The 22,525-nt window shown below is 36.1% G+C and overlaps 1 protein-coding gene and 1 pseudogene across 1 annotated transcript in view; both read left to right on the top strand.

The window, feature by feature from the left end:
• CCDC59 (coiled-coil domain containing 59) overlaps positions 1-15,188 on the top strand; it is a 38,894-nt gene extending 23,706 nt beyond the window's left edge. The window contains exon 4 of the mRNA XM_015571125.1: positions 15,031-15,188. Within this exon, the coding sequence (XP_015426611.1) occupies positions 15,031-15,132 (102 nt within the window). The 3' untranslated portion in view covers positions 15,133-15,188. The remainder of the gene's footprint in view (positions 1-15,030) is intronic.
• Positions 15,189-16,872: 1,684 nt separating this feature from the next.
• LOC102772918 overlaps positions 16,873-22,525 on the top strand; it is an 8,173-nt pseudogene continuing 2,520 nt past the window's right edge.

Genomic DNA, 22,525 nt, shown 5'->3' with positions numbered 1-22,525 from the left:
TATAATAATGTGACACTGTACTCAGATTTATTAGTATTATTTAATCACCAATGAACTCTATGGTTATACTCAACCCTATGAATGGTTGAATAATAATATGATGATGATTATAATGAATATAGTAATATTAATATTGTCCAATACTGTACTAACCCTTTACATACATTACTTCATTTAATCTCCTAACAATCCTTTGATAAATACTATTACTGCTGCCATTAACACTTGAGAAAATTATCATTCTTTGTAATATAATCCCTTACCTATATTTGGTAAATGATTTGTAAGACAGGATTCATACATTTCATACATAGAATAGTGTTCACACAAATTAAACTTCTCAAAATTTGTTTTTTTATAAAATTTTTTAAAGTTAGTACCCCAGTTGATTCAAACACCTTATTTCCCAAATAGAAATGATATTCTTTACTTATTTGATGAAACTTTTTGTAAGCCAGTAAATCATTTTATAATTATGAAAATGAGCAAAAAAGATACTTGAAAGTTATAAAACTAACATATAATATGTTTCCAAAGAAATGCTAACTAAAGAACTGTTAAACTTCTTTTTTCTTATTTTCTAGTATCAAATGAATACACAAAATAGTTCTCTCAGCTACCTGGTAGCCAATACATTTCTATACAGTATTGATTCTGCTAAAGGATAGGCTGAGTAACAGTACATTTAAAAGTGTATATGTATAGGAGTATTATATTTTCCCTAGATACTAGTATTAGAGTCAGATGAAAATGCAGATTTTTTTTAACTGCAAAAAATTTATTATTTTCATTTGGTCCAATGCATGAGAGAGGGCTCCAGGTTGGTTAAAAGGATGGCTCGTGGTTCTGGGGAGAAGCTCAGGCAAAGCCAACATCAGGGGGGATGCAGCGGTGCACCTCAAAGGCCTCTGGGCCACAGAAGGCTCCTAGTCATGCCTGAGGGTGACCTTTTGAAAGACACTCGCCCAGCCTGGCCTGGGGCCAGCCACCCTGTGGAAGTTAGTCAGGTGTTGCCCATCTTCTTGATGAGATTCTCCTCCTCATCCAGGAAGTGGTTCTCCCGGAAGTCACAGAGCCTGAGGGTCTGCGCAGGCAGAACGCAGGGCAGGTGGACCCTGGTTCAGGTTCCTCTCCAAGGCCATGGTGGCTTCCATGGCACCCAAAGTTTATCCCACTCATCTGGGCAAGGCTTCAGCACATCCTGGAAGAGAATGCGGCCACGGTGCTGCCTTTGTATCTTTAAGAGATGCCCAGTGCCCTCTCGCCTCTTCACGGCCAGCTCCAGGAAGAAGTGGCCCACGTCCTGCACTGTCACATCGTCTTGGTTGAAATAGAAGCCCAGAGAGAGGTAAGTGTAGGAGGCGGCAGATTCAGGTTGGCCAGGCGATTGAAGGCAGCCTCCACCTTGGTGGAATAGTTCTGACAAGTTTGGGGGCTCATGGATGTTCAACAATAAGGAATTAAGGTAAAAAAAACGATGTTGGCTGGTCTCAGAGGCTGAGGATGGATGGCTAAGGTGGTTCCGAAGGTGGTGACTGGAAAAGGGGTTGGAGGGTGGTTAGAAGCTGGAAGAAGGGGCTTCCCGGGTGTGTTTCATCCAAACACCATTGAAGCAAAAGAGAGATCTGGGGACAGAGCACTACCGTAAATGTAGAATTTTAAGAAAGAAAAGTTATGTAGAATTATGAACTATCAATGCACTGGTCTTCATCTTCCCAGTATAGTGTTTTATATTCCACTTACTATATTGCAGGCATCATTAGTCTGATAAGCCAGTGTTTTAATAATTTATAATTGAATAATATTTTATTATAATGTTGAGCCATAATGTTTTAACTAACAGAAAATTACTGACTTTTAGATTATAACTATCCTAAAAGAAAAAAAAAACACGATATAATAAAACTTGTGTACACAAATCTTTAAACATTTTCAATTAAATTTTCTGTTTTATGTAAAATATCTACAGAAATTCACATCACATTTTATGTTAAAGTAAATATTTGGGAAGCTTTATTCCAGTGGTTCTCAACCTTGGCTGTACATTAGAATCACCTGGGAATCTTTTTAAAATCCTGATTTCTGGGCCTCATCCTCCGGAAATTCTGATTCTTTGTTATGGGATGGGGCCGCAATATTAGTAACAAAGAAACAGAATTTCCAAAAGATGGGGCCTAGAGATCAGGATTTTAAAAAGATTCATTACTAATGTTGTGGCCCCACCCCATAACAAAGAAACAGAATTTCCGGAGGATGAGGCCCAGAAATCGGGAGTTTAAAAAGATTCCCAGGTGATTCTAATGTGCACCAAGGTTGAGAACCACTGCTTTAACCTATTAGCTATCTGCTATCACCATAAATATATATCAGATGGATGTAGCAACGTATTTCTTTTTGGCTTAGAAAAACCTCTCAAATATCACACAGTTTCCATAGAAAGAAAATGTAGAAAAATAGTATTGTTTATTTTCTAGTTTGGAGAGTGAAAAAGTATGATTATTTTTCTAACCAAATCATACATAGGTTTATTGAAAGGTGAAAGTTTCTATTATAGTATCATAAGACTATAATAATTCCCACTATTTTTAAAGGAAAAGATATTTTATTTTCCTAGTTAATTTCAAGTGGTAGTTCATGCAAATGAGAGATAGAAAAAATATCATTTCATGGAACTGGCTTAGGTTCCAAAAAACATGAAGCATAATAATTACCACATTGCTTTTCAATAATACCCTGAGACATTGTAGTCTATTTAGAGAACCTTTCAGTTCTCTAGAATGGTTCCATTTTTTTTCTAGATCTTCCAGAAAAGAAATATGTTTTCAGAAAATAATTTTTTAAAGCAATTAACATGAAGTCTTGAAATGACATTTTGGAATTTTAACTGCCCTGTGCCTTCAAAAAAAGAAACAAACAAACAAAAATGGAAACCCAATTTGAAGAACTAAAAATGTATTTGATGGACAGAGGTTATAGGGAGACTGGTGACCTGGACTATGCATATTTCTTGTCTGATTTTTTTTTCTCATATGCACAGTAGGGACTATTAACAATGTGTTGATTAATTTTAGAATAACAGAAAAATGCAGCTATTGTCCTATTTTTTAATTAATTCTTTTCTTGGAATACATCTTATTTGATCTTTCTTTCTAATAGATATGTCCTCTTAGAATCAAAGACTGTCTGGCCTGAACAATGCCTTATGGAGTTTAGAAAAGAAAGAAAGTGTGATGTTTCTATCTAACCTTGTTTTGTTTCATGAATGCTCTATTCTATAATGCTTTATTAAGGCTCAAAATTACAAGATCTGTTTTTTTTCTAGCAATTAAAAGATGTTTAAAGTGGTGAGATATATTGAATATCCTGAAAGAGTTGTCTGTTTTAACCTGTAATACAGATTCTCCTTCAAAGAATATCTCTTCCATTTTTGGGTTAAAGTAAATGAGCTAGAGAGATGCTATTCAATGAAGAAAAATTGGATAAATAAATTGAGGAATGGGGAATCATATGCATAATTTATTTAGATACTACTTTTTCTCATAGAGGTCTCATCAAAGGTGATTATTATATTTTATTCCTAAAAATAAATTATTATAAAATGATATCTTAAAATGATAAACAGAACCCATGAATTTGGCCTACATTTAATTTGCAAGTAACACAACAATCAACACTTTATATTAACACGTTACTACAATACAGATAGGAAAGTAACAGGTATGCTTTACCCTCACATTTTATAGTTAATCTAAACTTTTATATTATTATGTTATTATATTATATTATTATATTAATTTAATATGAAATACATAGGCAATACACAATAGGTGGGGGGAATCATAGATATGTTTCATTCTATACTTCATATTTAGTAAATGGTACCATAGTTGAGATAGGGAGACCTTTAGATATCTTGGCCTTATCCATTTTATTCCATGTAACATTTCCTTAGTAATACTGATAAAAATAAAGAACTATGTCTATATGTCCCCTGAATTGTGTTAAAGTTTGTAATTCCCAGGCCATAATATAGCTTGAGCTTTAAAAAAATGCAAGATGAAACAAGAACATATACTTTGCCTTTTTTCTAAAGTCACAGCATGAGACAGCTTAAACTCTGCAGCTGGATATTTATAGCTGCTTTTCTCTAAATTCTTTATAGTGCTGTAATTGGATGTGCTACATATTAAAATTCACATCTTTTGTACTGATGTTGTATTAATATATTTTCTCAAGTTGAGCATTCAATTGCAATAACAAATAATGTGGAAATATAAAGAGCTCTGTTATCCCAATTTATTTTATTTTTTGCTATCAGTTAAAGGAGAATGAACTTCTCTTTATGAAATAGTCCTCCATGACCTACTAATTCCATATTTCTCCAGTGTCCTCTCTTACTACTCTTGTATATGAAATCTACATTACACTAAAATTCTTATGATTCAATAAGAATTGAATATGATGACACACTGGATGGGGCAATGTTGTAGAAAGAGTAGATATTTTAGATGGATATTTAGAAGGACTGGTATTTAAATAATTGAAAGCAGTATGGAAGAGAAAAAAAATTGAATGATTCCCAAATTTGTATTTTGTTTGACATAGTGAAATAAAGTTCTAGGGGAGTGGAAGTAAAAACTTGGAAATGTTATAGTATCCAGGATTCTACATGATCCCTTGTGGTTTTCCTACACCTTACCTGCACCTGTGTAAATAGTTTCTTTATGATCCCCTTCTCCAGTTTGCTTCATCTGTTTCTTGCCAGAACTTTGACTGGTGCAATAATTGGTACCAAAAAGAGGCCTAGGAAGCAGAACTTCAAATTTAGGAAATGAATTGCTCACATATTTAAGGTGTCCTGGGAGAAGTGGGTCATGGGTAATCCATGATGTGTCATTCTGATGACTCAAATCATCACTGACAGTGGCATGGGACAAAGTACATGGACAGGTTATGGCACTGGGATATCAAGTGGTTGTAAAAATGACAAAAACACAGATTATAAAATTTTTGCTATGACAAAAATACAGATCATAAGATTTGTGGTGTTATTTGGCTCCATCTAATGGCCCTAGAGCAGCGGTTCTCAACCTGTGGGTCACGACCCCTTTGGAGGTCGAACGACCCTTTCACAGGGATCGCCTAAGACCATCGGAAAACACATATATAATTACATATTGTTTTTGTGATTAATCACTATGTTTTAATTATGTTCAATTTGTAACAATGAAATTGGGGGTCACCACATGAGGAACTGTATTAAAGGCTCGCGGCATTAGGAAGGTTGAGAACCACTGCCCCCTAAACCAATCCTACTCTCTGCCCTTTGGGAAGGGGGTGGTTAGTTATATATTTACATATTTGAGACTAGAGGTCCAGTGAGATTGAAGAGAAGTCTTAAAGAAGTCCCTCATTTCCTGTGGCCAGAAGGAAGATGTGGGTGACATCCATGTCCAAGGACCAGTAGTGAAGGTTCCAGAGTTCTAACTCAACTAATTTATCAAACCCCGTAGGTCTCTTACAATGATAGGAAAATATTGATGGGAAGGGGTAGAGTTTTATATCATGAGAAAAGAACATTTGAGAAGAATGGATGAAACTGAGAATGTTGATGTTCTTCCCATGTCTACCACCAATTACCTAAATATAAGACTAGAAAAAGAAGAACAAACCTTTTCTGTATAGAATAATTTCAATGACTACACTGCCTCACAAACTGATTCTCTCTATTACCCCCTATTGTTGCTTGGTTAGAGGTAGATGGTTAATAAAGGGAAAAAATTTCTCATAAATCCACCAGAAAGCAGATTTCTAGAAATAATACTAACAGTATACCAAAACAAATGACCACAATTGAATTTGCCTCATTACTAGTAGTTTATTTTATTCTATGCAAGTAATTTCTTTTATTTTGGATCTAATTTCTTTAAATCTTCTGCTTCTGGATAAAATCATTCCTGGACGTCATAATTCAGTCCTCTGGACTGTCTAAAATTGTCTGCATAATGTCTGCTTAAACTCCAAAACCTGTAACCATGGGTATCTCTATATATAAAAGCCTAAGTGACTGGCCGACTGGCCGATCGGTTAGCTATGATGCTCACTGACCACCAGGAGCTGCTGAGCTGTGGTGATTTGGCAGCTGCAGTTCTTGGGTGACGTACCCGGAACCAGAGAGGAGGGAGCCCAATTCTGGGGTGTGTCGCCTGAGAACCGCCCTCTGGCAATCCGGGACCCCTCAGGGGATGTTGGAGGGCCGGTTTTGGCCCGATGCCTGCAGGCCAGGCCAAGCGACCCCACTGGTGCACGAATCCATGCACCAGGCCTCTAGTATTTCTAAAAAGATTACCTGGTATAGCCCTTTCAATGAATCTCTGAGACTGGCTCTTTTATTTTTTATGTTTTGCTTGTAGTGTATAGTAGTAAAGCCTTCAAGAAAACATAAAAGAGCCCTAGCCGGTTTGGCTCAGTGAATAGAATGTTGGCCTGTGGACTGAGGGCTTGCAGGTTTGATTCTGGTCAAGGGCACATGCCCAGGTTGCAGGCTCAATCCCCAGTAGGGGGCATGCAGAAGGCAGCTGATCAATGATTCTCTCTCATCATTAGTGCTTTTTTTCTCTCTCTCTCTTTCTCTCTGAAATCAATAAAAATATATTTAAAAAAACATAAAAAGAACGAAGAAATTACAAGTTGATGATGAAAATGAAAATAGTCAATTTATTAGAACAACCAAAAATATTAGACTGAGGAAAGATCACCAATAGTCAGCCCATAAAGTTAGGTTCCATTTACTGATGCTGCAAACAGCATAAGAATAGACACACAGATGAATGGAAAGTGTAGACTTCAGAAATAAACCAGAAAATGATCAATATTTTTTTGTATAGGTGACAAGATAATTCAATGGTGAAAGCATTATCTTTTAAATAAATAGTGCTAGACCAATAGAATCACGTAGTTTTAGAGTATGAGGTGGAGGTGTATCTTTATTCTCTTTCAGAAACATGACTAATTATATCAGTTTGCATTGTTGTCAAACTCCTTATTCCACACTTGAGTAAATTGTCACGTTTGTCATTTATTAAATTCCTAATACAATCTTTTGGATGTTCTACTCTCTACATTGATCTTTTTGTCTTTTTTTATGTTTACCTCAAAACTGTTTTGATTAACGTTCTGTGATTTTATATTAACATTTTTTCAATATTCACTTCTTACAACATAGAAATATAATTTTAAATTCCCAAATGAAGATAAACATGCTTATTTTATTAAATTATTATTAGGGTGAATCAATTATGTAAGATTAAAGCATTTCTAAGTGTTTCTGTTTTCTATATTAAATTATAATATAAATACAGTTATATCAATCTTTTAAAAGTTAAACTACACTTTAAAGCCAGCAGAGGGGGTACAAGGCACTGTTTTACTAGTGAGGAATTAAAAATCATTTTAAAATGTACTTTTACCCATTTTTGGAATACATTTAAGAATTCAAAAAAATTTATTCCTTCATATATATTTATTGATCGATAGGTATATAATAAAAATTGCCTAGATATTTCTAGGTCCTCCATAAGTCACATAATTTAAAGAACCTAAATTTCTTTTTTAATGAGGAAATTTTTTGGCATAAATTTATGTATAGGTTGCAGATAACAAAATTGAAAGAATGTGTAGAGTATAGTAAATGTAATTCTGACTTATTTTTAAAAATCAAATTTGGGAAAAATTCAGAAAAAATAGCTGTAAATACTTAATAAATGTTTTTTATTTTGTCACATCTTTTTGATTACATGAATACAGTTTTCTAATGCTAGTATGCACATATAAACAGATGAAAATTTTGAATGAATAAGACTTTTAAATGTTTTTTTGAAGTACCTATTTTTTTAAGTGTAAGAAATTATAAAAAACTAAAAGGTGGCTGACCATTTAGTAGAAACTTATAAATGGGCTAATTTATATTGGGCACTTTACAAAAGCTGTGTTATTCCAGTGAAAGTTTTTCTCTGCAGCCTGCTGCTGTTTGATATTTACAAATATCAGGATGATGGAGACTGCCATGAGGTAGAAAATGCTTCACTGAACCTCTCAGAAGCAGTAATCCAATCAAACAAAGGTTACAAAAGCCCTGTGGGCCACTTGTTATGTGATAGCAGCGGGTAGACCTGATTTTGTTGTATCAAATATTTTTTTAAGCCAGGAAGCTTGTGTTAAACTTAATGCTCTATCAAGGTAATTCAGTTACTCTGAGTTTGATATATCCATTTCATTTTTGTTCCACATTTTGTTCTGTTTGTTGTCAGTATATATTATCTACTTGGATACACAGAGAGACACGCACACACACATATACACACATTTTTATAGGTATTTTACACAAGACAATAAATTCTAAATAAAATTAAATATTGTAAAGTACAATGTATAAGAATAATTCTAAGTTTTATTTTAAAACTAGTATTTCTCAAACATAAGCACTTTGTAGTATAGCCAGAATTAAATTTTGGAATAAATATCCAGAGTAATATATTTTAACCATCATTGCTGAATTTTCCATGCTTTCATTGTCAAAATAGTTTGCCTAAGATAAGCTTTTGAGCTTTGAATTTTGCAAGAAATGGAAATTTAATTATTTTTGAGTTTCTAGTCATCTTTCATGAAAAGTTGTAAGTATTCTTATAAAATATACTCACTTGAAAATAGATTTATAAATTAGCAAAAAAATATTCTTGGTTATCCTTCTTCTCCTGTAGATAAGAAATAATTGAGCATTACCTGAAAGTGAATTTTATAGAAAAAGATAGATATTTCACTGCATCAACTTAAAAATATTCATGCATGTTAAAATAGACACAATCAAATGTAAAAGGCAAGCTCCAAAAGGGGGAAAACATTTGTATTATATATTAAAGGTTTCATATTACAGAATAAACATTCTCAATTTAATATGTTTTTAAAAGCATACATTTCAAAGTATAGACATTTCTTAAGAGAAAAAAATACAAATGATTACTAGATACATGAAAAAATACATTTGCACCAGAAAATGAAAATTTGAACAATGAAGGTTTTTTCTTTGTTTTGTTTTTGCCTTTCAACTTGGCAATTAAAAACAATAATATACAGTGTAAAAATTTAGGGAATTCATTACTGATATGTATTTCCAGTGGTGCCTAATAAGATGCAACCTTTCAGGTAGATATTTATCAGTAGGTTTAAAAATGTCCATCCATTTTGACTTGGTAACTCAATCTCAAGAAATTTATCCTAAAGACGTATTCAGAAATTGGCACTTTACATTGACTTTTCCCTTTTGCTTGGAAGGCCTTTTTTGGCTTAAATACATAGGTCACTCCCTTATTACATCCATCTTCAATCAAGTGTCAACTACTCAATAAGGCCTTTCCTAACTGACGTATTTAAATTGCAAATCCCACCATTTCAACCTAAAATCCCTTATGTTGCCCCCCTTTTTTTTTTACTCCTTAGCACATGACACCTTCCAACATACTCCATTACTTATGTGTTCATCATGTATACTGTTCATTGAAAGCTCATTGAAGACTGAAATCTTTGTCTTGTTTCCTGATCTCTTGTTCCTTCAGTTAAATGGAAGAATATCTGGCACATAGTAGGTGTGTCATTTTTGTTGAATGAATGAGTGAATGTCAAGGATGTTTATTCTAGCATTATTTATGAAAACAAAATTTAAAAATGGGAAAATTCTTTTGTCTGAGGATTGTTAAATAAATCAGTCTTTTTACGTGCATATTAATTACCCAGGGTTGTTAAAACAAATTACCCCCAAGTGGGTAGTTTAAAACAGTAGAAATTATTTATTTTCTCATAGTTCTGGCGGCCAGGAGTCTGAAACCAAGGTGTTGGCAAAATTGGTTTTTTCTAGAGACGCGAAGGCAGAATCCATTCCATGTTTCCTAACTTGTGGTGACCCCTGGCAGTCCTTGGTGCGTCACTATTCCTCCACCTTCACATTACCTCTCTGTCTCCTTTCCATCTATTCTCTCATAAACATACTTGTCATTGGACTTAGGGCCCATCTTGATCCAGGATAATCTCAACTCAAAATCCCTCGTTTAGTCTGCAAAGAATCTTTTCCCCAAATAGGGTCTCATTCACAGATTCAAAAACATATCTTTGGGGAGAGGGGTTACCATTCAATACACTATAATAGGTTACATTGTAACAGTGCTATTAAGAATTTTAGTTTGGTTATTGTTTAAGGTCTTGAGAAATTTTCATGATGTAATGTCCCATTAAGAAAGGATAATGCAACACACAAAGTAAATAACTTAATTTTACTTAAATTTGTGAAGTCAAAGTGTTCAAAAGGAAGGGAAATATACCAAATTTTTTAAAAATGTTAATGCTGGGATGCTGGTTGGAAGGAATACAGATGCTTTTTCTTTTCATAATTTCAAGAGTTTTAAAAAATTTCTATGAAGAAAATATATTTTAATTTTTATATTTACAATCATCGTATTATGAGAAAAATGAATGCAGATTAAATAAAAACAGTTTTTATAAATGACTTATTGGAAAGTAAGAAAAATTTAAGTTTCAGAATGACACAGTGATTAATCATCTCTTTTAGATCTACACCATTAGGTTTACCCTCATGAAATTGTTGGGTCAATATGCTCAAGAGAATGTGAAATCATTTGTCCCTAGAGATTTTCTAGAAAAGATAAGAGAATCATTCCATTGGAAAGTTTAGAAATCCACCTTTCTGAGAACAACAGAGTGGAACTAATATACCCTTAAGCTCCCTTGTAGTCTTATGAGTCTGTCAGTTTTAGCATATTGAACATTTTGATTTATTGGAGGCAAATTAAATAGAAAGTTCTCATCATCTTTTCTTGACTCTGTTGTGTTGGCTTTTAAAATTTGACACTCTTATGCTCACTTTTGGGGATCCTGCCATTTTTTCTTATCATCAAGTAATTAATTAAATAAAACAGGTATTCAACGAATGCTCCTCATGTGCCAAGCACTGTAATCAGTGAGTTAGATTTGGGAGAATAGCCCTCAGTTTAGGAGCAGATGTTTTTCACAGGGGTCTTGTGCTTGGGCTTTCTGAAGAACCAATATCCCTTGGGCGCGGTATATCAGCTTCATTGCACATACCTGGCCACTTCCTCAGAGCAAGGCTCTACACCAGGGACCAGACTGTGGCAGGTTTGGATGGGAGCCTGGGAGGGAATTGTTGTGAAATTAACTGTCATTGAGATTCTGGGGTCTTGTCCTCATTTACTCGCACCTTGATTGACTGGTATTGGTTAGGGTTTGGGACCTCAGGAATTTCCCAGGTGACACTGAAACTGGCCCCCATACAGAGTGCTAGGAGAGAAAGAGGCAGGCAACTCCGTATTGGTAGGTGGCAGGTTTAATAAGCAAGGATCTCACATAGCAGCCTTTTCTTGGGTGGGCACAAGATGAGGTGATCTCCACACCCACCTGCCAGAATCTAAAAAGTTTACATAGAAGCCTTAACTGGGTTCAGAAACAAATACCATCCAGATGGTCTCAACAACACACTGTTCTCTACAGGCTATATTCTTGAATGTGGCTTTTACTGTAGAAACTGTGTGCAGAAGGTACATTTTAATGACAGAGGAGGGGCAAGGAGCCTTGAATGATGATCTCCTCCAGCACTCGAGGGCCTATGTGGAAAAAACTATGTAGAAGCTTATTCCCCACGGTAATTAATTGGGCCATAGCCATTAGAAAATTCTGGGAGGAAAGTAAAGATAGTTAAAATGAATGATTAGTGAATAATTCCCCTTTTAATATTTTAATTCTCATGGTTAAATCCTATTTTATGCAGTTTATAGTGTTTTGACCAGTGGTATTTAAGAGATTTTCCTAAGATCTAAAGTACAATAAAGTCAAAATAACTTTTAAAAAGATACTTTTGAATTTATTAATAAACATGAATTCATTGAAGCAAGGAAGAACGTGATTTGCAAAATTTACCTCTATCATCGAAGGCATAGATGAAAGCAATTTTGTAAATTTGCTTAATTGTTCTGTCCCGCTGTGGACATTAGCCAGTAGTAGGCCTTTTAGCACCAACATGAACTCTTCCATTTGAATCTAATTCAAAAGAAGACACCTCTAGGAATTTATCAATCCTTTCCGTTACCTTGAAAATCTACCTATATAGCTCTAGGGGGAATCTATTGGGTTGCCTCTCAATAAGTCCATTTCTCCAAAAGCCTTTAACACATCAATGATCCAGAGAAGCTACTTGTATCAAATGACATTTAAACTGGGGAAAAAGAGCCACTTCCCCTGTCCCATCGCTGTGGGCGACCACTGGGGCCCGGAAGCCACACCTCAGCCTCCCAGTGTCAGTCAGTCACGCCTGGGGAAAACAAGCACGGTTCTGCGAATGTTCTCTTTTGCGCTCATTCTGTGTTTGTCACTCACCTCAGATAAGGTTTGTAAATGATAACAGGGAAAGCTACATTTTAAGTTAGATAGACTGAGTTGTTGGCGTGCAGTCTCCGGTAGCTTCTGGAAGCGAGACAGGCATTTACCAGAGGAAGCAAGACTGAGACGAAGCCTCTTACTTCCAGGCTCATGTGTTCTCTAAGGGTTAGGCTGCTTTACTAGGTTAATTTTAGAAGAAGCATGATTGCTTCTACCCAGGGATTAAAAACAGTGAACTGTATTTGCTTTTATAATATTTATCACATGTCTGACTCATCAAAGAATTTCAATAACATTTTCTTCAGTTCAATTCCCAGCAGTGTCAACTAGACCTGGGCCAGCCATTTAAAGTCCCCGAGGTTCATTTTCTCTATTTTGTAAAATGGATAGAAAAACATTGCCAGTGCTCCCTTTTGAGGAAAAAAAAAACAGGCTAAAGTTAAGAAATATATTTTTAAGCTGTGGTCTTGTGTGAAAAAACAGTTCTTACTGTGTATACATGCTGAATGTGTTTATGGGTAACTGTATATATAATGTTGAGGTTATGAGGAGAGGTTAAAAGAGGTTGTTGGACTACCCAATTTGAGTCCCATCAGGGATATTGGTGCTTTATATGTCTGTCATTTTACCAGAGTTAAATTTCTTCATAGCACTTATATCCTATATTTTTGTTTGTTTTAAAATATTTTTCTAACAAACTAATAGCATTTACTAAAATTACCCAGCTGAACAGCAGGCACTTAAAACAACACCTGGCACCCAGTAGACACTCAGATATTTTAAAAAATAAATTAATGCCACTACATGGCAGAGAACCAGTCACCACTGGGTCTCTGTCTGTCACTATCTGTGCTGGTCAATACTTTTGACCCTACTGGAGATTACAGATATGAATGATAAGAAAACCACAATTTTTATATCCTATTCAAATAGATAAGAAAATTATTTTAAAATACTCTGTATGGGCAAGTGTTTTGCTACTGAAAATTAGAGGATTATGCAGGAAGATATAATTATTAAATCAAAAATTTATGTAGGCAATATGTTTTACCTCGGATCATTATGCTTAACCTTTGTGTAATTAATATCATATTCTTTTTTTAAAATATATTTTATTGATTTTTTACAGAGAGGAAGAGAGAGAGATAGAGAGTCAGAAACATCGATGAGAGAGAAACATCGATCAGCTGCCTCCTGCACACCCTTACTGGGGATGTGCCCGCAACCCAGGTACATGCCCTTGACCAGAGTCGAACCCGGGACCTTTCAGTCCGCAGGCCGACGCTCTCTCCACTGAGCCAAATCGGTTTCGGCATCATATTCTTATTTGTTACACTTTCTAGGAAACAGATTTTAGTATTCTTTTGATATTAAAAAGCATTATTGGCTCACCTACTGAAAGAAACAGTTTTAAATGGGATATTATAAATATATTACAAAATCTTATCATTAATCAGTATATCCAAATACTGTTTCATGTTTATTCAAGCATAACTGAGGTAGTTGGCATATTTTTGGCGAGTCTTGGCAAATTATCTTTTCAGAAATGTTTAAACCAAACTGACAGTTTGGTCTATCTGACAGCCTCTATTCACAATTGTCTAATTTTTTCACAATATGAACCAAATTATTTTCTTGCACATAAAGTTAATAACAAAAAAGGGTTTTCTACCATAATGATTACTTTGCAACTTGAGAATGTGGGGAAGCATTGTAGTTGTGCTCAAGGACATGAATAATTGATATGAAATGTTCCTGGGAGAATCATTTTAAGGACTTTAGAAACTTTTTGTTTTATATTCTACTTTCTCTGGTAGACATAATTTACATTTCTTTCTGAATTTGAACATTTTTGTTTGTTTGATTTGAACACCTTTAAATGCTTTCTGTCTTCTATTTCTCTCAATACCATTATATATTCTAATATTTTGTTCTCTGGTTGATGTAAATTCTGTTTTAATATTTTAAATATTGCATAGGGTTGCTTGATCATTTTTGTACCTTCTCAGTTTTTTAAAAAACCTGTTATAGTGTGTTTGTTTGTTTCTGTAATAACAAAACACTTTAAAATTGACAATTTTATTGGTATTCACTTATATGAATAGAATTCAATTTTTTAACATTGAGAAAAATATCCAAATTATTTAATACCATCATATTCCTTTCTTTAATATTGTAATAGTAATTCCAAATTCAAAATAATTTTATGTATAGAATGTTTTGTGTAGGGGATATAAAATAAAGTCCCGTAATGTGAGGAACTATTTCAGTACTATCTTACATTAGACTCTATATGTATTTTACTTGATAGAGAAATAGTAAAGAAATATTTAGTATCATTGCCTTAATTAAAATTCTGTTGATTGCAAACAACATAAACCAACTGGAATGAATTTACAAAAATAGGAAATGTAATCATAGACATTGAGTTATCTAATGAAACACAAGGGCAACTAGGGCTCCCAAATGACTGGAGTCAAGATTAAGAAAACCATCAGGACACCTAGTTATAATCTGTCACTTTTCTCTGTTTTGTTTTGAGTATCTGTGTCACTTTTTCTTTCTTTGTAGACTGGCTTCTTCTGCTTCTCTATGACTATGATGGAAAAACGGTTACTCAAGTACCAAGTTTATATCAACATTGCTTCATCTACCCTAACCGGCTGTCTATGACCTTCAATTGCAAGTTCTTGATAAAGCGTTCTTTATAAATTTGGCCTTGAAAAAAATTGTGGTAATTATTAATGCTGTTCACCAACTATTTCTTTCCACCTTGGAAGCATGTGATAGGCTTGCACTTCCTAGCTCCATTGTAGTTGGGGGAGACCATGTGACTTATTCTGGTCAATGATGTGTGAGCCGTTGTGATGTGTGTCATTTAAATAGCAGTAAGAGGCTCTCTAGAGTGTGCTGTTCATCTGCTTTGATGATGAGCAATGTTACATTTAATGGCTACTCATCATCTTGAGTTCCTAAAGAAGATATGCCTCAATGGAACAAGAAATAAACCTTCATTGTTTTAAATTACTGAGACGTTACGGCTGTTTGTTATCTCAGCACATAGCCAAGCCTGTCTTGGCTAATACATAAATATACCTGGAATTGTATCACATTGTATGCGGGAAGCGTATTTATACGTTTTACGTATTTATACGTTCTACCAGTGTAGTAGAGCGCCAAACACGTATTAATACGTTTTTTATAGACTAGCGGTGGAATGGGGGTAACGTATAAATACGTAAACTAAAATTATCATAATTTTACTGAACGTTGCCATTTGTGCAAAAAATTAGCAAAAATGGCCCGCGCCACCTGTTAGCGCGCAATAAAAACTACCCGCAAACAATGTGGTATTCTGTTTGCAATATTTTCATGTGAATTTGAGCTGTCATTTAAAACTCCTCTCCAGGCCACTGCTTTATTCCTGTTTGCCCTACACTCGCACCATTTTCCTGTTCTTGGCTCAGTACCCATTTTCTTCTATCATTCTGTGTTGCTGTTTTAAAAATTCTCAGAAAACACATAAGGCATTAAAGTGTATTGGAATAATCATTGGCCTAGGAGTTAGAAGGTATGCATGCATTTTTTTTATTTATTATTCAGCTATGAACTATAGCATTTTATAATTTTGAAACTCAGTATATATACAGGTGTGGGCTACAAGGGATCAATGGGGGAAAAGGAGGGGCATCTGTAATACTTTCAACAAGAAAGATTTTTTAAAAAGTAAATGAATATATTATACTCTCTTATGCCTCAATTATAGTGTATAAGGAGTAAAGCACTATAGTATACTAGTACATATTTAAGTTATTGCTATCTATCTATCCATCCATTGGTCATCTATATATATAAAAGCCAAGTGACCAGAACACTGGATGACTGGAATGACCAGAACGATTGGTTGCTTTGATGTGCACTGCGGCCCCAATTGCCCCCTCCCACCCCGATCAGGAGCAGGGCCAGCTGGCTAACTGCCCACAGCCCCTCTCCCCAGCTGGCCCTGCCCCTGATCAGCCCACCCCCACCCTGATTGGGGGTGGCGCCAGCAGGCCAACCTCCCGTGGCCCTCCCCCCTGGCTGGCCTGGTCCCAATTGGCCCCAATCGGGTGGGCTGGCCAGACCCCACCCATGCACGAATTCATGCATCAGGCCTCTAGTTTTTATATAAATTTCTTAGGTGTGTTTTCCTAAGGCATAGCTGGGCATAGTTTTACTTGCTAAGTTTAACTAATGAATATACAAGTGTATAAATTCTTAAACAATGATAACGACATGTGACAAATTAATAGTGATCTCTTTCAATATTTTAATTGCTTTTAAAGTTTTTTTTCTGGATTTCTTATATTATGTTTCAACATAGTGATTAAAGGAAATGATAATTCTAGTCCCAACTTCAGGGCACTATGGATAATGTCCAGGTAGTGACTTAACTACGCTGCCATTGGATGCCAATACTAGTGCTAAGTTATTCCCGTGTAGCTCTGTTTCTGGTTAGACAGGAGAATTTATTAGTCATGTGTACTGGTGGGAGATTTGGGAGACAGACACAATCTTTCTGTCCTCTTCAAATATTGTTCTGTGAGAAACAAGGTCATGGAGATGGGAGGTGCTTCTCAGGCTCCATTCTTGAGCTTCTGGTGTTGAGAGGCACAGATGTAGCCGTAGTAATGGTGGCTTCTTATTTTCAGCATCCCGACACTCTCTGCAGTCACAGCATATGCTCTTGAAATCTGTTTTCCAGTAGAGGACTCTGAGATGGTAATTCCCTAGTAACTCACTTCTGTCCTGATCTTTATTTATGGAGGCCCAGTTCAGAGCTTGCTCCTGTACTTTCTCAATGATTCTGTAAGAACCTAATCTGTATTTAATTTATTCTTACATAAAATATCTGGAGCAGTGGTTATTAAACTTTAGTGTGCCTCAGAATGACTTGGTAAACTTGTCATAGATAACATGGTTCCATTCCCAGAATTTCTGATTTATTAGATATGGAGGTAGGATCCAAGAATATTGACATATAATAAATTCCCAGATTGCTGATCCAGAGACCATACTCTGAGAACCATTGATCTAGAGCAATGGTCGGCAAACTTCGGCTCGGCAAACCATGGCTCGCGAGCCACATGTGGCTCTTTGGCCCCTTGAGTATGGCCCTTCCACAAAATACTGGCTCTTCCCCAAAATACCGACTTCTGCACATGGGCCATGAAGTTTCAATCGCACTGTATGTGCGCACCCGCATGTGGTATTTTTTTTTATTATTGATTTTTTACAGAGAGGGATAGAGAGTTAGAAACATCGATGAGAGAGAAACATCAATCAGCTGCCTCTTGCACACCCCGTACTGGGGATGTGCCCGCAATCAAGGTACATGCTCTGGACGGGTATTGAACCTGGGACCTTTCAGTCCGCAGGCCGACACTCCATCCATTGAGCCAAACCGGTCAGGGTGCTGCACGTAGTATTGTTTGGAAGAGCCACACTCAAGGGGCCAAAGAGCTGTATGTGGCTTGCGAGCCGTGGTTTGCCAACCACGGATCTAGAGTGCTTTGTTTCCTACTCAGCAACTGTAATGAAGCAGGCCTTGTCCCAAAATATATGAAATAATCCAGGACACTCACAATTGTTTCTCAAAATTTCATTATTTAGATTCATAATGAAGTAATGATTCCCACATGGAGAATATTAATTGGATTTACAATAAAATGTTTAATAAGAGGTGTTAGTACAGATTTAATAATTAGTAAAATATGTGAGAATGGCTTATGTTGAGTATATATATTTTATTCTTTGGAATAAAGCCTGTTCAGGTGATGTCATCTATCTATATAAAAGGCTAAATGGCCAGCTGACCAGTAGCTATGACACACACTGATCACCAGGGGGCAGACACTCAACACAGGAGCTGCTGAGCAACAGCAACTTTTAAGAGTGCCCTCTCACACTCTGGGTTCCCTCGGGAATGTCTCATTGCCAGTTTCAGCCAGATCTCTGCAGGCCAGGCTGAGGGACCCTGCTCACTCCACAGATGCCCTTCGAGCTTTGGCACCACCCCAGGTGCAGCCAGCCGGGGAGGAACCACGGGAGGTTGGCTCCAAGGTGTGTCTGGCCCATTTTGCCCAGTCCCACCCCACTGGCCACCTTCTAATTAATTTCCTTTCAATGTGCACGAATCCGTGCACCAGGCCTCTAGTATAGTATAACATTATCATACAGCAACCTATATCTCATGTACCTTCCCGCCCTCATACCCCATCTGAATATCAGCTGAGAATAGAGAGGTAATACTTTTATCACTATAGAGTTTTTCTGTACATTCCGTTTTGTAAACAGAGGCTTAAACTAAACTACCATTTAAATTTAATTATTATATTTTTTTACTGCTTATAAGAGAATCTAATTTTAGCTTAGTCATCTATTTTACTTCGTTTAGCTCAATATTTTTTACATAAAAGGTTTTGAGGCCCAAAGATATAAGCATGTGGAAAAAAAGTGAAGGTAGCATCTAAATCTTTTAATACTTGTCTTTTTTTCCCCCCATTACTATTATCAACTCTCTCTCTCTGGAGTGTGGGCCTCATGTTATGTGTGCATTCAAATCAGCAGTGGAAAATTTTGCCATACTTGAAACAAAAGTTAAAAAATACATTACTGTGAAATACATTGCCAAACCCATGCTGATGTTTAATACTTAAATAACAACCAGAGATCACTAGTTGCTACCAATTTTTAAGTTTTTTTAATTTTTTTGTTTAAAGTATAATTTTATTCTATTTTAAGTTCTTTAATTCTTAGAAATAAATAATATATTTGGATGTCATCCAATATCTCCCTATGAACGAAACTCTCTTATGCTATAATCATGTTATTTAATAAAAAATTAGCTTCCTGCCAGAGTGGCTTGTTAAGGATTTGCTAATTTCAACTTTCTTCTCTGAAACTTAATGAACACAGCAGGCAATAGCTCCTTTCCCCAGTTCTCAGATACCAAAATATATTTTGGATTTTTATTATTTTCTCCAGATTTATTGCTATTCAAAATCACCTTTTAAAACAATAACTAAAGCAATTAAAAAAGAGAAACAACTCACCATTAATTGAGTATTCTTGAGGCTATGCTATTTTTAATCAATTTAGGATAATTTCAATCTCTTCTAATTTGATTTTATATCCAATTAAAATATATAACAATTGGGAATTTTCTAATTCAGTCTAGCCTCCTGGGCAACTCATTTCTTCTCTGTTGTCAGCTCTGGTCCATGGAAAGCGTCCTTCCAAGGCTACTTCCTGATTTACCAGAAACCTAGTAAAATTCTCTCCTGGAGTTGTGATATAGTTTAAAACTTAGGTTGCAAATTGGACACCTAAGCTTATACTTTAGTGCAGTTTGAAGAGATGAAACAAGTCTCTGCAAAATCATTTTTTATTTAGTATTGATTAGGTGATTGGTAATTGTCAAAACGGGGTACAGAAGGTTTACTGTAACAGTCTCTCTACATTTGCATATGATGAAATGTTCTGAAATAAAATGTTTTTAAAAACGTTTTAAAAAGAGAGGCAGTGGAAGCTCTGCTGGCACATTACAGGTCCAGGAAAAACCCTAACAGGTTGCTTTTGAATGAGAAGGAAACCTTGTATTTTTAATGGTGGTATTATGGAAAATTCCAAGAAAAGAACTGAGGGTCAGATTGTCCTTGCCTCATGGTACCTGGTCAGATTTAGCATATATCTATTTATGAAGGACAAACCCAATGTAACTCCTAAAAGGACAGAACGTTTTTATAAGAAGCTTTTGAATAAGCATGGAATTAAATCCATTTCTCAGGTGATCCCTCTCCAAACTTTAAAAAGGAGTATAAAACCCATCAGGCCAAGTTCTGCCTGGTGGGCAGCTTTGATTTCTTCCTCACTGACTGACACAGGAATCAGGTGGCTCTTACCCTCGCACCACAGGAGACATTTCTGTAAGAGAAAGAAAGTTCCAGCACCTGTAAACCTTCAAGCCAAAAATCTCTCCAGAGATATCAACAAATCGATAGGCAGAACTGTCTTAAACTTCTCTAAACGTGGATCTTGCAGCACTTCAGCACTATACGCATCGGTCACATGATGTGCAGGCTCAGCACATCATCGAGAACATGTTGCTGTCTGGAGAAGGCTTTCACAGAATTTGCCCAAGCGAACTCTTGTACACGAAAACCCAGAAATCGGTTACCCTTCCCATCTTTTCTTCATTTGTCAGCAGTCAGGATGAAGTCAAAAGAATGTGCACTCCTGGTGAGAAGAAAAAAGAAGCAAAGAAAATACAGACACAAAAAGAACATAATGAAAAATAAAAGAAGAAAAGAGACAGAAGACTTATGAAACAGGCTAGAAAGGCCGCATCAAGCCTAACTGCAGAGAAGGCTGCTCCTAAAATTAGTGTTTGTCCAGAGAAGGATCCTGGACCCAGAAGAAAGAGATCCCCGCAAGCCTGAAAAGAAAGAGACCCACAGAATAAAAGCCCCAAATAAAGTGCAAGACAAATCCGGAGACGAAATTCCATTACTGGTCCCAGTAGAAGAAAACTCCCAGCAAAGAAAACGTGGGGGTACAAAACATGCCACAGAAAGAAGTCTCCAAAAGAGAGTCCTGTCCCAACACATCTCATGGGAAGAAGAGAAAGACCTTCGGAGCAGAGGCCAAGATCTAAGGGAAGAATGGTATAGGCCAGCCGTGGGCAAACTACGGCCCGCGGGCCAGATCCGGCCCGTTTGAAATGAATAAAACTAAAAAAAAAAGAGACCGTACCCTTTTATGTAATGATGTTTACTTTGAATTTATATTAGTTCACACAAACACTCCATCCATGCTTTTGTTCCGGCCCTCCGGTCCAGTTTAAGAACCCATTGCGGCCCTCGAGTCCAAACGTTTGCCCACCCCTGATCTAGGCCCAGAGAAGAAGGGTAGATTTTTGATATTTATTTTATTTATTTAAATGTTATTTAACAAAGAAAAATCAACCCAAAAAATGAGTTTGCGTGTCACCTCTGACATGCGTGTCATAGGTTCGCCATCACTGGTTAGAGGCCCAGGGAAGAAGGGTGGAGGCCCAGGGGAGAAGGGTGGAGGCCCAGAGAAGAAGAGTGGAGGCCCAGGGGAGAAGGGTAGAGGCCCAGGGACGAAGCCAAGAATCAAAGAAGAGGTAGAAAAGGAGAGAAACTCTCTGCTGGGGAAAAAAGACCCAAGAAAGATGCCCAAAAAGCCAGAGGCCAAGTTTTTCACCATGGCCAAAAATCTGCTAAAGAAGCTCCCCACATCCTCACACAATGGCCTCAGTTGATTTAAATTCAGTGACTTAAGCCTGGAGAGCTTTTGAAAAATACTTGGGTCTTGACCTCTGTCATAACCTTCTCCAAGAGTGAGGCCTAGACTTAAATATGTTTAAAACTTCCACAAGTAATTCTGATATATGTTCATGGGTATAGGAACCAGCAGTTTGAATGCATTTTTTAAAATTGCTTTTCCATGTATTTGCTAATATAATAGAAATATTACACTTCAGTAATAGTGCTTTTATTCAAGTGTAATATTTGTTTGTGAGAAAAAAAAGTGGTGACTGAGTTTTGTAGGACAAATGAGAGTAAACACTCTACAATCTGAAAAAAGAAAAAAAAGAGAAAAGGATGCTGTAATTCACAATGAAGTAGTTGTAGTTATTTTTTTTTTGGGGGGGGTGTTAAAGATCATGAACCACTACTACTCCAGAAAAATTATCACAATTATAACAATATTAGAGTGTTCATGGACCATGCTCATGGAACTCCCGGGTGGGGGGCGGGGGGAGGGGGCTAAGGGCAGGCCAGGAAAGGTCAATGGGGGGAAAAAGAGAAGCATATGTAATACTTTCAACAATAATGATTTAAAATAATAAAATAAATTTTTAAAAAAGCTTTTCCATCCTAGTCCTCCGAGACAGGTTACAGAACTATGACTATTAGAAGCATCTTGTGTTAAGAGATAAAATGCACCACTAAAAATTATGACAGGAATGTCAGCTCAATATTTTAAAAAAATAAAATTA

Source organism: Myotis davidii, unplaced genomic scaffold (assembly GCF_000327345.1).
Source record: "Myotis davidii unplaced genomic scaffold, ASM32734v1 scaffold26, whole genome shotgun sequence".
Classification (NCBI taxonomy): Eukaryota; Metazoa; Chordata; class Mammalia; order Chiroptera; family Vespertilionidae; genus Myotis; species Myotis davidii.
Note: the sequence above shows the minus strand (reverse complement) of the source record. Positions and strands in the feature narration are given on the sequence as shown.